At 39.6% G+C, this 17,784-nt stretch overlaps 1 protein-coding gene across 1 annotated transcript in view; it reads right to left on the reverse strand.

The window, feature by feature from the left end:
• LOC119430816 (LIM domain containing preferred translocation partner in lipoma) overlaps positions 1–17,784 on the reverse strand; it is a 267,474-nt gene that overhangs the window by 168,484 nt on the left and 81,206 nt on the right. The window contains exon 4 of the mRNA XM_037698297.1: positions 7,900–8,087. Coding sequence (XP_037554225.1) covers positions 7,900–8,083 — 184 coding nt within the window. The 5' untranslated portion in view covers positions 8,084–8,087. The remainder of the gene's footprint in view (positions 1–7,899; positions 8,088–17,784) is intronic.

Genomic DNA, 17,784 nt, shown 5'->3' on the forward strand with positions numbered 1-17,784 from the left:
GGGGGGTAGTTACAGAGGATGCTGCACCTTATAGTAACTTATTGCTCTGCATGTAAACCCTTACTTTGATCTGAACAAATTCTGGTCTCAGGTCATTTAATAATAAACTACTGGAACTTTAACATTTCTCAGATTAAAAGTAAAACATCTGGAATGAAGAACTAAGTACAGCAAAGTACAAACCGGATTCCAAAAAAGTTGGGACACTGAACAAATTGTGAGTAAAAACTGAATGCAATGATGTGGAGGTGCCAACATCTAATATTTTATTCAGAATAGAACACAAATCACAGATCAAAAGTTTAAACTGAGAGAATGTATCATTTTAAGGGAAAAATCTGTTGTTTCCAAATTTCATGGCGTCAACAAATCCCAAAAAGTTGGGACAAGTCCATTTTTACCACTGTGTGGCATCCCCCCTTCTTCTTACAACACTCAACAGACGTCTGGGGACAGAGGAGACCAGTTTCTCAAGTTTAGAAATAGGAATGCTCTCCCATTCATGTCTAATACAGGCCTCTAACTGTTCAATCGTCTTGGGCCTTCTTTGTCGCACCTTCCTCTTTATGATGCGCCAAATGTTCTCTATAGATGAAAGATCTGGACTGCAGGCTGGCCATTTCAGTACCCGGATCCTTCTCCTACGTAGCCATGATGTTGTGATTGCTGCAGAATGTGGTCTGGCATTATTGTGTTGAAAAATGCAGGGTCTTCCCTGAAAGAGATGACGTCTAGATGGGAGCATATGTTGTTCTAGAACCTGAACATAGTTCTCTGCATTAATGGTGCCTTTCCAGACATGCAAGCTGCCCATGCCACAAGCGCTCATGCAACCCCATACCATCAGTGATGCAGGCTTCTGAACGGAGCGTTGATAACTTGGGCTATCCTTGTCCTCTCTGGTCCGGATGACATGGCATCCCAGTGTTCCATAAAGAACTTCAAAATCGTGACTCATCTGACCACAGAACAGTCTTCCATTTGGCCACACTCCATTTTAAATGACCCCTGGCCCAGTGCAAACGTCTGACCTTGCTTAGAAATGGCTTCATCTTTGCACTGTAGAGTTTCAGCTGGCAACAGCGGATGGCACGGTGGATTGTGTTTACTGACGATGCTTTCTGGAAGTATTCCTGAGCCCATTCTGTTATTTCCTTGACAGTGGCATTCCTGTTTTGAGGTGCAGTGACGTTTAAGGGCCCGGAGATCACGAGCATCCAGTAGAGTTTTACGGCCTTGACCCTTACGCACAGCAATTGTTCCAGATTCTCTGACTCTTTTGATGATGTTATGCACGGTTGATGATGATAACTTAAAAGTCTTTGCTATTTTACGCTGGGTAACACCATTCTGGTATTGCTGCACTATCTTTCTGCACAACAATGGTGGAATTGGTGATCCTCTTACCATCTTGGCTTCTGAGAGACACTGACACTCTGAGAAGCTCTTTTTATACCCAATCATGTTGTCAATTGACCTAATTAGTGTTAATTGGTCTTCCAGCTGTTCGTTATATGCTCAATTTCCTTTTTCCAGCCAATTATTGCTACTTTTCCCAACTTTTTTGGGATTTGTTGACACTGTGAAATTTTGAATCAACATGTTTTTCCTTTAAAATGTTACATTTACTCAGATTAAACTTTTGATCTGTCATCTGTTATATTATAAATAAAATATTGACATTTGCCATCTCCACATCATTGCATTCAGTTTTTATTCACAATTTGTTTAGTGTCCCAACTTTTTTGGAATCCGGTTCGTAGTTCATTCATTCTCCTGACACAAACACAATGGAAAATAAATGGTATAAATCATAGTGGTGAAGTGAGGAATGCATGTTTGTATCTATCGATACACATTTCCTTTATTATAACACTCAACAGAATTGTTTATTTGAATCCCAGATGATGCCAGTGTGCACGGCAAGCCGTATATCCTCGTCTCTCTGTTTGCATCCATTTTCCTCCTGTTTTGTTATCCTGATGGATCTACATACCGTTTATGATCGCCAAACACTTCTGAGTTTCAGTCAGTTAATTTACAATCTTTTAATCTGAGTAGGCGACCTGGGTGTCCTCCTCCACTACTTGCTGACATTCCAGACTGTATTTGCCACCCACCACTCACCTGTCCCCATAAAAAGGTCTGAAAAGTTGGGGAGAAACGGGTCGGTGTTCTGATACGCATCAGGACTCACCTAAATTCTACCGAGCGGACAGATTGCTGCACTATCTCAGAGATTTTGTTTTCTCTTTGGCACCTGTCCATATCCAGATGTCACAGTTGGATCTGGCCTTTCAGCCCGCCCGGTCCTTTGGACCCTTGGGTGGAGCGTCCACCTGTCTCGCGTTGGGTGTGGTCCTACAGAGAAAGTGTGTCTCCAGGAAAGCTTCACCTACTGGGACGTGCTCCTGGTTCTTTGACCACGCTTGGGATGGCTCTATTAAATACCAGATCACTGGCCAATAAGACTTTTAGTATAAAATAATTTTTCATTCCTCCAAGCTGAATTTTTTATTTTGACAGAGACTTAGCTTGGGTCTGCTGAGTCCACCTGCTTCTCTGAACTTCTTCCTCATGGCTGTTCATTTTTCAGCTCTCCTCAGACCACCAGTAGAGGTGGAGATGTAGCTTCTGCGTTTGCATCTGATCACTGCTGTGGACACGTGTCACCGGTCTCCTACACCTGCTTCAAAGTCCAACTTTTAGAACCAAACTTCCCTCCCTCGGTGATCTGTGCTGTGGTGTACCGTCCACCCAAACACATGAAGGATTTTATTAAGGACTTTTCTGACAGGCTGGGCTCACTTGTGCTCAGACGATCAAATTTTAAGTGTTGGGTATTTTAATACACATGTGCAATGTGTGAGGCGGAAAGGTGGCTCAGTTGGTAGAGCTGTTGCTTGTGTGAAGGTTGCTGGATCAAATCCCTACCTGGGACCTTTCTGGGTGGAGTTTGCATGTTCTCTCTGTGCATGTATGGGTTTTCTCCGGGTACTCCGGTTTCCTCCCACAGACCAAAATCATGCATGTTAGACTGATTGGTAACTCTAAATTGTCCCTAGGTGTGAGTGAAAGAGTGAATGGTTGTTTGTCTCGTTTGTCTCTGTGATGGACTGGAGACCTGTCCAGGTGTCCCCTGCCTCTCACACAGTGACTACTGGACATGGGCACCAGTGACCCTCACGACCCAAAAAGGAACAAGCGGGTTAAGATAATGGATGGATGTGTGCTGTGAGTCTGGACTACTAGTTAAAAACATCCTTGCTCTGACTTAATTTTACTCTGTGAGTCCAGGACTCTACATGCAAAAAGACGTCCTCTTGATCTGGTTCTGTCTTTTGGACAGACATAGAAATGTATATTATGTTATGTATGTAAAATTATATGTAAACACACACACACACACACACTGCACTTGTTTTTAGTTTTACAATGTCTGCCGCAGTTTTTATCGTTTCTCCTTTTATCGTTGTAGTTTTATATCTATTGTGTTAATCCTCTTGGCCAGGTCGTTATTGTAAATGAGAACTGGTTCTCAATTTACCTAGCTGGTAAAATAAACATTATTATTATTATCTTTATTTTCTCAGCATTTCTTCATTTATTGCTGGTTCATTCACCAGGGGCCAACCAGGTCCCTCAGGTTTAATCTCTGCACTCGGCTGGACACCAGCAGGGTACTCGTTGGAAGTATGTGAGTGGTCCCTAACAGCTCAGTCTTTTGCATTTCTCTGACATTGACTCTACATGGGAATTTGTGTAGTTGCTCTTGAAATCCTTTCTTCATTGTTCCTAAAGCTCCAGTTATGATTGGTATAACTTGAGTTTTTGTGTTCCACATGCGTTGGACTTCTATCTCCAGGTCCTTGTACTTTGTTATTTTCTCTGCTTCTTTCTTTAGGATCTTATTGTCATTTGGGATAGTCACATCAAGCAACACATTTTGTTGTTCTTGTCATGGAGCACAATGTCTGGCCGTTTTGCAGAGATGGTACGATCAGTAGGGAAGGTCATGTCCCACATGATGCATAAGCCCCACTGTCAACCACTTTCTCAGTCCTGTGCTCATACCACTAGTCAGCTGTACTTACACCCATTCTATGGCACAATGCCCAGTGCAGGTAAGTCCCAATCTTGTTGTGTATTTCCAGGTACTCTTTTGGGGACAATATTTTGCAGCCAGAAACTATATGACTAATGGACTCCTCTGCTTCCCCTCACACACGGCATGTGCTGCTGACCTGCATACCCATCACATTATTTTGGTGATAGTGGGTGTTATTATTATTATTGTTATTATTATTATTATGATTGTTATTGTTATTATTATTATTAAAGACAGACAGATAAACACACACTAATGCAGTAACAACAATAATGTTGGATTATGACCAAAAATATGTACTTTATAGTAAACTGCTCTCCACTTATCTTCTGTTCCAGCATTAAGTTTATTTTTAAACTGCTTCACTGTGTACGCTGAACCTCAAATCCTATATTTTTAAAACGTGCGTAAAATACTTTGAAATGCTTTAAAGTTTTTCTTCTTCCACGATGGGCAGACCTGAAAAAGCAGCAGTCTAAGAACAACTTTTGCAAAGCTAACATCTGGAAGATCTGAACTCAAACCACAACCCCCCACTGACAGACGTGTTTTCAGCCTCGCAGGGTGATCGCTACTTGCTAAATTTCATAACCGTTTCCCCTGTTTTGTAAATGTAGAACTCTCAGAGGGGTTGAGGGTAGAGGTTAAGATAATGTTCATCTTACAACATCATGAAAACAGGAAGGTGGAAGAACCGAGGGGATGTAGCTTTATCTGTTTTAGGTTGCACCATTAGAACATCTGGGACACAGGAGACCTAAATAAATTCAGCACCAGTTTATAATTACTTAAAAACATGTTTCACACCAGTCAATGATCCTATTGCACCAGAGGAACTCTCAATATGCACAGAGCAAGTTTCTGAAGTAATGTCACTATTATTAAAATGTAGCAGCAACTTGACCTGCTTTTTCTCACAAAAAAATACAAATTTTAAAACCTGAGATATCACAACATTTATCTAAACTAACAAAACTTTTTTTATTATTTGCATAGGTCTGCCGACCATTGTTCCTCTTTAAATGGATACAAATATTTACCATTTAAATGCTTAAAGTTTACTTTTAAAATTCAGAACAAAGCTAAATTTAATTATTTACTTCTCATGACAGAAACACTGACATTCTTTGTGTACAGTGTTTTTATGACAACCAATTACCTATTTTTAACCGCAGACATTTTTTTTAAAGATAGCACTTAAAAAAATATTTTTTAATAACCTTACCTGAAATGTGATTACAAAAACAATGACAATAATTAATCAAACTTGCACACAAAGGTTTATGTCATATTTTAGTAAGTGTATTATACGTGTTGCTTTATTTGTTTTTATTTAAACAAACCATCATTTCCCAGGAGGCTTAAAAAAAGAAGTCACGCACAAGACTTCCTGGACTTACACGTGACTGCAAACCACAGGTCTACTGTTTATCCAAAATTATTCAAGCAGTAATAGCTCTCACTACTCACATGTAGAATTTCAATTATTTAAATCGTTCAGGGTTTCTCGTTCTCACGGGTTTCTTTATGGTAAAAAAAGAAGCATATTTCACACAAACCACATTGTTGGACCGCTCAACAAAGCAAGAGGAATATTTTTTGTGTTCAAACCTCTGAAATCTGTGGTCAGAGCAACAAGAATGACGGTCGCTCAGGCTCAAACACGTCAATGATCAGCGCTCCCACGGCAGAAACATTTCGTTTTTATACCAGGTGAAGTGACGATGGCTTCTAGTAATTTCTATACTTTCTTCCTTTGCTGTTTATTGTGCTCTGAGATTTTAAAAGCTTTAGCAAAGCCTCTTCAAGGTCCAGATCCTGCACAGCACAGCCACATCTTTAGCAATGGGCTTTATATGATTATATAAACATTTTAATAAACTATGGAAACTAATGCAAAATGCATTTGCCACATAGATAATAACAGTGAAACACGCTCTTATGTTACTTCGGAAAGGCCTGTCTTTGAAAAACATGCAGGCATAGGCATCACAACCATTATATGTGAAGGGAACATGTCCTCCCCACGCACACTCGCACACATTTAAAAAATGTTCACTTGGACCCCCCATATTTACCATGAAACAGTTCAGTCAGCGCTGTTTCTATTTCTTCATGAATGAATCCATTCCACTTGATTGAATTCTCTGAATTCTTAACTGACTCACTACTAAATACTGATAAAGTCAATAATAGGTGATTTCATATCTTGAGCAAGCAAGAAGGCAACAGTGTAAAGGAAAAACTCCCTTATGAGGAAGAAACCTTCAGCAGAACAGGCTCAGGACAAGTGGTCATCTGCTTCGACCGTCAGGGTTTGAGAGGAACAGATACACAATGGCAGGTCAAGAATCACACGCTAGAAATAGTATCAAATAAAAACTATTCAATTTTAATAATTCATTTAAGGAAATTAGGTAAATTTGTCCTCCAGTAGTAAGCCTATAGCAGCATAAAAAACAACCCTAACTATAGGATTTAGCAAAAAAGAAAGTCTTAAGCCCAGTCTGAGAACTGGACAATGTGTCAGCCTCATGGACAGAAACTGGAAGTTGGTTCCACAAGAGAGGAGCCTGATAACTGAAAGATCTTCCTCCCATTCTGTTTTTGGAAACTCTAGGAACCGTGAGTAAGCCTGCAATCTGAGAGCAAAGTGCTCTGTTAGGAAAATATGGAACAATAAAATCTTGAATACAAGATGGAGCCAGGTTGTTGAGCTCTCCAAGATTTGAGACTAAAGACTCCATTATTTTCAAAGAGTTGAGTACAGCTGGTCATGGATGTCTGATCATGTTATGAAATAGGAAAGCTGGCAATACACAAATGAAAACACATCATATTTGTACTACATGCATACCATATACATATATATATATATACAGTCCTATAGTGTAAATGTGTCAATAACAGAGAAACACATGTGTGTTTCTAATAATATATAATAATATATATATATATATATATTATTATTATATATATTATATATATATATATAATATATATAATAATAATAATAAATGTGTAAGAAACACAGTTATTGTTAAACAAAAAATTCTTGTTCGATTCATGCAAGATCTACATGTTTTAACCAACTGAAGCTAAATGCAGATCTTCAAGTGGTACGTCGATCCCCCGTCACTGAGAGATCTGAATAGTGAATGTTTGTAGTTTTCAAGATGAGTGTGTTTTTAGACTGGAATTGAACGTAAAATGTTCAAATGTGTGGAAGTTACACTGTGGAGAAGAAGAGAGAAGAGGTTTTTTTATTCTTTGTCTGACCCAGGCAGCACAGACTAACAGGTCCTGGTGAGTGGAGGGAGCCAGGGGTGGTGGTAACTGGCCACTATAGCTTATTCTTTGCCACACACCCTCCCCACGCACTACACCCTTAAAGGGCCACCACAATCATTTGAGGAAACTATATTTTTAACTACAATAAAACTTGAAAGTAGTGTCCTCAAATAATAGAGATAACCGGTTTACAAAAATATATGGTGGTGGCCATCTTGGATTTTGACGTAGCAAACCAACGACAGTGACCTTTCTTCACCTAGATGCAGCCGCACACCAAAAAAGAAGTCAACACCTCACTTATATTTCAAGTTATTTAGCTCACAACCTGCACGGACTGATGGATGGACAATATTTCCAATTTGCCCTCTTTGCTCCGCAACGGGGGACAACAAACAAAAGAGGCAAAAGTAAATAAACCTGACCATTAATGTATTATTTGATCATTACTGTTAAATTACTTGCTACAAGTAACGTGTGGTGTCCTTGGGATTAATTACCTGCTGAGTCAGACTGGGCAGAGTCTCCCATCTGTTTGAAAGGGTTGAACTTGGGTTTTGGTGCAACCACAGGGGCAAACTTCTTGGGTGCCTGCTGCTGAGAGATGGAGATGCTGCCCAACGACGGAGTGGTCTCCATTCTGGCAGATATTTGTCCTGTCTGCTCGTTCGCCTGGGTCCACATGGTTCTGAAGAAGAAAAACGTGATGCAGATGCTCAACACTCTGTAACAAAATCGACCTCACAATAAACACGTAAACTGGGATTTCTGCATTGTGTGAGTGGAAGTTGCAGTAATTATGTTCCTTTTATTCCCCCTCCTATGGAATAAACTTTAAAGAAACTGGCAGAACTATGTTGTAAAATAATAAAGCAGGGAATGCACACCGTGTTCTTGACATGCAACAATATGTCCGATTAGATCGAGTACTAAAGCGGAGAGGAAATCACTTTGAACCCTGACTCCGAGTCTCGTCTTCACTCGCACCGTTCCATGCAATACCAGCACAAGATCGACAAATCAAAAGTGTGATATGCAAAACAAAGAGCTGTGAAAACAAAGTACTTTAAAAACAGAAAGCCTTCAGAACACAAGTATTGAAAAATGATGTAATATATGTGTAACAAAACGTTTTCTAAGTGTTGACAGCTGTCAAAAACAAGATTAGATGAATGTTGGGGAATGACGGCTCAGTGATAAACAAATCAAGCAGAAAAATCATGTTGAAATTCATTAAATACTTTCTTTATCTTCAGTTTTTCCAGGGTGTATCATTGGAATATAATAAAATAGATCAAATGATAAAAAATAGCGTATTACGCATGTAAGTGAAATCTTTTAAATGCTGAACTTTTATATAAGGAGTGGATTCTGTTTAAAACAATTAAAGTAGACAAAACAGCAGGATTGAGTCTGAGGACACAAACATCCAGTGTTTCACCATCACATTCTGAAATCACTGGAAATATTTCAACTATTTATGTGCTGTGTCTTTTCCCATCTTTCTTGATGCTTGTGTTTGATGTGTTTTGTTGTTTATTATCGTCATCCTGACGGATGCAGGGTCTACATTTTTCCACCGGAGCGCAGCAGAAAAAGCCCACGCACAATCATCTTTTAATATCTGAGCTCTTCTTGTCTGATAAACAGCTCCTAGTTGTGATTTCTTTTCTCTGCTTTTAATGTGACACAGTTTAGATGGGTGAGTCACACCCACCTGTCCTTTCTATGTAAACACTGTCATTTCTCAACACTCGAATGGCCAACAGGCACCCTGAAGGGAGGCAATGGAGGAAGAGACCTTATTGTGTGACGAACACACAACAATGTAATGAGTAATGGAAGTAAGCCATCGCATTTGGTGATTAGGTCTCTAACGTTTTTTTTTTCAATAATTTAGCTCAGAATGATGCAATTAGGTCTACAAAGGGTTCTTTAAGAAATAAAAAAGGATCAGACATTTGGATTACTTATGTTTGACCTGTAAAGTCAGAAGTTTAAATGTGTGCAGTGGAAGTATAGCTTTTTTTCCCCGCCTTTGTTAAACTTTTTGGAACAGGCTAGGAAAGACTTTGGTTCAAAATTCTAGCGCTGGACAACACGACCTCTCTGCAAGTTTCAAGTAGAATATGGGAATGACAGAATGAGAGAAAATACATCTGTAGTAGTTACATTGGAGCTAAACATGTGTTTATAATTCAATTCATTTTAGTTTATTTATATAGCGTCAAGTTACAACAGAAGTTATCTCACGGCACTGAACAAAAACATCCACAAACATGAAAAATCCAATTAGTAAAAGTTATACATCTAAGAAAGGAAGCCAGCAGATTGTGTTGAATCTTCACCTAATCTCAGTCGCTCATCCTAAACAAGCATAAAGGCAACAGTGGAAAGGGAAAACTTTATTTTAACAGGAAGAAACCTCCAGCAGAACAAGGCTCAGGACAAGCGGCCATCGGCTTCGACCGGCTGGGGTTTGAGAAGACAGGAAGGAGAAGCAAACACAGAATGAGAGGTCCAGGTGTACATTCTATTGGAAGAAAGACAAAAAAAAAAAGAGTTAAGTATAGAAATAATCAATAGGAGACCGGAATATAGGGAGATAGGATGTAGAGCAAAGAGGGAGGTAGCTAAGGCAAAGCGGAAGAAATATGATGAGTTGTATGGGAGGCTGGACACTAAAGAGGGCAAGAAGGACTTGTACCGAATGGCGAGACAAACGGATCAGGCTGGAAAGGACATGCAGCAGGTTAGGTTTGTTAAAGATAGGGATTGTATTGTTCTAACAAATGAGGAGAGTGTGATTGGAAGACGGAAGGAGTACTTTGAGGAGCTAATGAATGAAGAGAATGAAAGGGAAGGAACAGTAAAGGCCATAGAAACTGTGGACCAGGAAGTGGGAAAGATTAGTGAGGGTGAAGTCCAGAAAGCTCTGAAAAGAATGAAGAAGAGGAAGACAGTAGGACCTGATGACATATGAGTGGAGGTTTGGAAATGTCTTGGATAGATGGAAGTGAGGTTTTTGACTCAAATATTCAATGGCATATTTGAGGGTGAGAAAATGCTTGAGGAATGGAGAAGTTTGCTGGTGTCCATTTTTAAGAACAAGGGTGATGTACAGAGTTGTAGCAACTACAGGGGAAATAAGTTGATGAGCCACATGATGAAGATCTGGGAGAGAGTTGTGGAAGCTAGACTTAGATGAGAGGTGACTATTTGTGAGCAGCAGTCTGGTTTCATGCCAAGAAAGAGCATCACATATGCCATTTTTGCTTTGAGAATGAGGATGGAGAAGTACAGAGAGGGTCAGAAAGAACTACAATGTGTCTTTGCAGATTTAGAAAAAGCATTTGACAGGGTGCTGAGGGAGGAGGTGTGGAATTGCATGAGGAAATCTGAAGTGGCAGAGAAGTATGTTAGACTGGTACAGGACATGTATGAGGACAGCAGGACATGTATGAGGACAGCAGGACAGTGGTGAGATGTGCTGTAGGAGTGACAAATAGCTTCAAGGTGGAGGTGGGAGTGCATCAAGGATCAGCTCTGAGCCCCTTCTTGCTTGCTCTGGTGATGGATCAACTAACAGATGAGGTGGACAGGAATACCTGTGGACTACGATGTCTGCAAATGGCATTGTGATCTGTGGTGATAACAAGGAACAGATGGAAGAGAACTTGGAGAGGTGGAGGTATGCACTTGAAAGAAGAGATTAAGCCATAGTAAGACAAAGTACAAGTGTGTGAATGAGAGGGAGGCTGATGGAACTGTGAGACTACAAGGAGCAGAGGTCACAAAGGTGCATCACTTGGGGTCCACTGTCCAGGAAAAAGGGAAGTGTAGTAAAGATGTGAAAAAGAGAGTTCAGGCAGGATGGAGTGGATGGAGAAGAGTTTCAGGAGTGATTTGCAACAAAAGAGTAGCAGCACAGGTCAAAGGAAAAGTTTACAAGACAGTGGTGAGACCAGCTATGTTGTATGGGCTAGGGACAGTGGTATTGACAAAAGACCGGAGAAAGGACTGGAAGTGGTGGAAATGAAGATGTTGAGGTTCTCCATAGGAGTGACAAGGATGGATAAGATTAGGAATGAGGTCATCAGAGGTACAGCACAGGTTGAACAACTGGGAGATAAAGTTAGAGAGGCCAGACTGAGATGGTTTGGACATGTCCAGAGGAGGGACAGTGTGTATATTGATAGAAGGATGTTAGAAATGCAGCTGCCAGGAAAAAGACTAAGAGGAAGGACAAAGAGAATATGGATGCAGTTAGAGAGGACATGGAGGTAGTTTGAGTGAGGACAGAGGATGCAGAGGACAGAGTGAGATGGAAGAGGATGACTCGCTGTGGTGACCCCTGAAGAGGGAAAAGCTGAAAGAAGGATAGAAATAATTACAAATGCAAATGGGTAGAGAAAGTAAAGACAGCAGCAGAGTGAAAAAATGTGGTCATCCAGTAGTCTAAGCCTATAGCAGCATAACTAAGGGATAGCTCAGGAAACCCAAGCCGACCCTAACTAAAGGATTTATCAAAAAGGAAAGCCTTAAGCCTAATCTTAAAAGTAGACAATGTGTCAGCCTCATGGACAGAAACTGGAAGTTGGTTCCACAAGAGAGGAGCCTGATAACTAGGGATGCACCGATCCACCTTCTTTTTTTTTATTTTTATAACTTCCGATCAGATCCGATACTTACGTCTTGGTCTCGGCCGATACCAATACTATTCTGATATCATAATCATAATTGATTTTATGTGCCTGTAATAATCTCCTCTCAAGTAGTTTGTACAAATATATGCATGTACGTCCAAAAAGGCAACTTGAGGTAAGTTTTATTAATGTTGGATAAGTTTTAAAGAGAATTAAATCCTGATAATACAAAACATGTTTGTTTTTTATTCCTAGTTTTAAAGTGGATATTAAAGTGATTAAATGGCTTCAAACATCTGCTAAGTTCATGGCATAAAGCAACACAGACATGTTCCTGCTTTTAGTATTTTACATCGCTTTATAATGTAGCTGTTTTTGTTTCGTTTTTTAATACATATATAATTGTCTTTTATTTTTCAGTTCATACTTTTCTTTATGATTGTCTATTCAATTCAGTTTATTTATATAGTGCCAAAGTCACAACAGAAGTAATTTCAGGGCACTGTACAGAAACATTAATAAGTTAACAGAAACATTCATATATAAAAATAATAATTTAAGACTATTTATCTGAGCAGACTGCTTTGAATTTAACTCCATCACAGAACTCTCATCTTGAGCTGATAAATATCTCCTGGAGGGTAAATGTAAACTATATCTTGGCTGCAAGTATTCAATCAAGCTGTGAAGCAGACAGTCTGATTTCAGTCAGCTGCCCTCAGTCTGCTCCTCCTCCGAGACGGGCAGATTGAGCGCGGCTGACAGAAATCAGACTGTCTGCTCCAGACTGAACGAGAGGAACACACCGCTGAAGCCATGGAGCTCGAACGTCCAATGTAAAACTAACTTTACCGCGTGCCTGGCTAAACAATCCTCATGCTCTTTAATGTGGTGCTTTTTCAAATGTTTATTAAGTTTGATGTATTGTAGGTCGCGACCGAGCTTCCTCCTCTCGGTCAGCGGCTCTGCAGACATTGCACGTTGATGTCTTGCAGTATTTAGTGTAAAATACTTCCACACAGCGGACATGTTACGATGAAAAGTTGGTTAGCCGTTAGCAACAGTGCTGCTCAGTGCTCAGCCCTCAAAAGAGCATTTACTCACGTTTCAGCTGGCTGCAAATGATGAAATGGATTTCCTGAATGTGAGGCGGGTCTTATTACTCTGGGCTTCATGAAACACGCCTTCGTTCAGGAAATCCATTCCATAGTTTGAAGCCAACCTGCAGAGCAGGTCATCAGACACAGACATGCATCATGTATCAGAAAGATCGGCAGGTTGGATCGGAAAAATCCGATTTGTAAATTATACTGGTATCGGAGGCCGATATCGATACCAGATTGGATCGGCCCCATCCCTACTGATAACTGAAAGCTCTGCCTCCCATTCTGCTTTTGGAAACTCTAGGAACCACAAGTAAACCTGCAGTCTGAGAGCAAAGTGCTCCGTTAGGAAAGAATGGCACAGTAAGATCTGTAATATAAGATGGTGCTAGGTAGTTGATCATAATAGTAATAATAATAACAATAATAATAATAATGTAAAGCAAATAGCTTGTTAGCCTGTTAACTCAGCATTCGTTCTGTCTTTCAGCATGCATAGTATAGCGTGCATGAGCAAGGCCCTTAACCCCCACCATGTGCTCCCTAAACAGGTCCCTCTTGAAAATGAGTTCTCGTGGCTCAATGAGACTAACCTGGATAAATAAAGGCTAAATGAAAAATGAAAAAAAAAAAATAGTATGGCGTGCGTTTAAAATTCATCACAGAAACTAAACTTTTTTAATGTCAACCAGTAAAACTCCTTTCTGCACACCTTTGTTTACCTACCAGTACATACTTACATGCAAGGCTTTTAGTAGAAAAAATAAAGATTAGTTGACAAATCTTACAAGCCAATTTCTCTAGACATGTTAGTTCCTTGATTTGAATCAGTTCTCATCTCTGATCAGTCTGTGTGTGGAACAAATTATGCCCAAATAGGACCATTCCTCCAGAATCTTTTTTTTTTTAATCAGTGAGTGTATTTCCATGTGGAATGTAGCACATGTGCAGAGCATTGCTTACATCCAGGTGATTGTTATGCCACTCAGCATGGGTAGATTTAAAAAAGTGTAATGAAGAGAAAGTCTTCACTCTGCATGAATATTGCAATGGTTCTCTTCAACACTTCGTAAAAGTCCCTAGATTTAAAACTTATTTTCTTAAAACTAATGCAACACAGTTGTTAAACAGAAAGTTGGAAGGGAGTCTATGAGTCAGACTTCACATACAGCTTTAGAATTTGATAATCTGAAAGCAAAAATGTCAAAAGAAGTGCACAACTAATTATTTTTATTCATCCATGGGTCCAAATTAAGGTAGTAAACTGTCTGGGCAGTACGACTGGCCGGTAGCCCATGTTTGTGATGATGGGACTGACCTACACTGCATGGAAAAACAAAAACAATCTTAAAACCTAATTTGAGAATTTTCCAGCAGCTTGTTGCTGGAGAGTTTGTGTTTGATTCAAGTCAAGCAGCATAGTTGACCAGGTCATAGTTGAGATTCCTTTTGTTCATTAGGAATTCTTAGGTGAGTTTGGTCTTGTGTTTAAGATCATTATCATGCTGGAATATTCCACTTCTGCAGACTTTCTAGAGAATCGTCTTGTCCAACACTATTTGTTTTTACGTAAGCCCATACCATTATACATGTGTCTCTGTGTTTCACTGTGTGCAGCCCAGACCTACTCATCCAACCAAAGGATTCCTCAGATTTCATCAGGCTTCAGTCAAAGTTCTGTTGCTGTTTACATTAAGCTGCTGAAGAACAATCAAACGTTTGATGCCCGGTATATTAACAGGCCATTTGAAGACATGTCTGAGCTGTAACAGAGGCCAATTTCCACAGATAGCCCAGTGTTCAGTCGGAGGCACCTGCCTTTTGTTGTGTCAAACATCTTTAAATTAAACTGTTAAAACTATTTTACTTAAGATCAGTTTTACTGGAGGGATGTGATGCATAAGAAACTGTATCATTGCTCTTACAAAAGCAGTTTATTGATGCCATATTTGAACAAACCTTTTGTCTAATTCTTCAGTTTAATATTTAGTAGTAGTTTCCCTGTGCACGTCTTATAGTCCTGTGAGCATCATATTAACTCCTGATAATGGAAGCATCATTTCTATGTAAGAAGCTAAATTTACAGATGTCACTCATAGGCCACCTTAACCTTTGTCAGCCACTTTTTTCCTAACTTAATATAAATAAGTTAAACTTTCAAACAGACCTAAAATAATTGTTTTGTTCTGCATTAATCCTATATTGTGGAAATCACTTAAGATGGATTTGAAATCACTGCCAAGGCTTATTTAAAGTTCTATGTATTATAATAATAAAATAATACATTGTCATTGTAATTCTTGTTCTCAAGCTTGTTGTTCTTATTGGTCTTGTTCTTATTGGTCTTGTTCTTATCGGTCTTGTTCTTATTGGTCTTGCTGTTTTTGAGCAGGGTTAGTCTTTGAGGCTCAATGTGATTCATCTGTATAAATAAAGGCTGAATGAATATATTTCCAGGATACATTAGTGTGAATATTCTTTATACAGGAAGTCTGTTTATGGCAGGTAGAGGTAAGAACTTACACAATAAGCTCTCATTTTACCCTTCAGGCCATGATACATCATTAAACTGTAGAAGAAGATAAAACCACAAATATATGAAGCTCATACAAAAGCCACTACATTACGACCATCTTTTATGAAGAACAACCCCTTTTCTTTGCCACTAAAACAGCTATGAATAAAATAACATCTTGGACTTTCCTGAGTCATTTGGTACCATGACTTTTAAGTTCAGGCGATAAATCTTTTGGACTCTAGGGATTAACTGGTGCAGTCTGGGCATTGGCATCCTAAAGATAAAGAACATAAAGTTGGAGGTTTGTCAACTGAAACATTTGTAAGAAATTGAGCTGTGCTGCCTCTGATGTTGACAGACCTCCTGACCCTGCAATCATTTACCATTAAGACTGTTGACCCCTATACTAAGAACAATATGAGCTTCCTTTATCGGATTATGAAGAAGCAATGTAAAACAATTTAAAATAACAAGACACGGTTTCAGCATGAGAAACCCACTTTGAGTCTCCTGGTTCTAAACTCCTGAGGAAGGAGCAACACTGAGATGATGATGATGAAAATGAGAATGATGATAACTGCAGTGCTTTGTTGTGTTTTATTATTACGTCTTTAATTGTATGTTCACTTTTTCATTCATTGTTTTTATTATGTTTTAATCGTTATGCTATTTTTTATTCATTATTGGGTTTTTTTGTTTGTTTTTTTTGGCAGCATGATGGCTCAGTGGTTAGCACTGTTTCCTCACAGCAAGAAGGTCCTGGGTTCAATCCTCGGTTGGACCTGGGGTCTTTCTGTGTGGACTTTGCGTGTTCTTCTCGTGCTTGCGTGGGTTTTCTCCAGGTACTCCGGTTTCCTTCCACAGAACAAAGCATGCATGTTAGGCTGCCTTCAGGCCCAGGCCTCCCATGCAAATGAGATCTGTGATCTCAATGGAATTTGCCTGATTAAATAAAGGTTAATAAATTAATTAATTAATTTTCATGTATCCTAACCCACCCGGCTGAGATGCTGAATGCGCCATAAAGTTGTCGGCGGAAGGACACCAAGGAGGTGTGATGTTTCCCCCTTGATTGAACTGTTTTGAACTATTTTAAACTGTTTTGAACTGTTTGCTTGGGGGCGGGGGTGGGAGGGTCCATCACATGCATGAAGCATCATTATTTGCAAGGACTGATGTTTATAATGTGATTAAAATCCATAAACGGGGGGACTGTTAAGAGAATTTTTGGCAAAGGGTTATGAATATTTGTATTGTGTTTTCTTATTGTGGCTGGGAACATCTTCCCATTCTACCACGAGAATAAGCAACTCGATTGTCTCCCAAAACTCTCTCATCTCAGACTGGAGGCATACTCGCAATGTTTCTTTGATGCCCATGAATCGTATGTGTGCAGACAAAGAGCGTGTTGTGAGCAGCAGCTGGCTTTAAGGAACCCCCACTGAAGTCCTCTGAACAGATAATATTATAAAAGTCAGCAAATAACACTGTTCCAAGCTGTGACGATGTTTCCATGCATATGCATTTACTGCATGTACGTAACCTGTCCTGAATGAGTTCTTGCAAATAAAAAGTCGGATAAAATCTTCACCTGCCATGAGCGTGGTTCTTCTGAGTAACGTTAGTGAACGAGAGAATTTTTCTTACACTTACGTTACATGGTGTTGGTGAAATAAGTTGCAGTTACACATTACAATATCACACAACACCGCCACAGGTGACAACAAGTCTGCACGTAGTTCTGACCTCGTGACAAGCAGCAGAAGTTTCCCGTACTACTGGACGTTTCTGGGCCTCCACTACCAGTTTCAGCCTTGGTGTGGAGGAGGAAACATCTTTCAGCAGCATGAGGATGCAGGTGAAAAAGTTTTCTGTGCAGAACCTCAACTGCATCCACCCTCCTTCCTTCCTCGTCTGACAGGTCTATGATCCATGATGGGAACAAACCCTTTCACAGTCGCGTCCAAAAGGCAAATAGGACAGCAGAGCATGGCACAGAATTCATCAGCCAACGCAGCCCACCACCATTTATCAAAAGTTTATTTCTAAATTTACTTCAGTCTTTAAAAATGTCAATATTACATTTCCTTAATATCTGTCATTGAAAAACCAAAACAT

This window comes from Nematolebias whitei, chromosome 3 (assembly GCF_014905685.2).
Source record: "Nematolebias whitei isolate Nwh7 chromosome 3, NemWhi1, whole genome shotgun sequence".
NCBI lineage: Eukaryota > Metazoa > Chordata > Actinopteri > Cyprinodontiformes > Rivulidae > Nematolebias > Nematolebias whitei.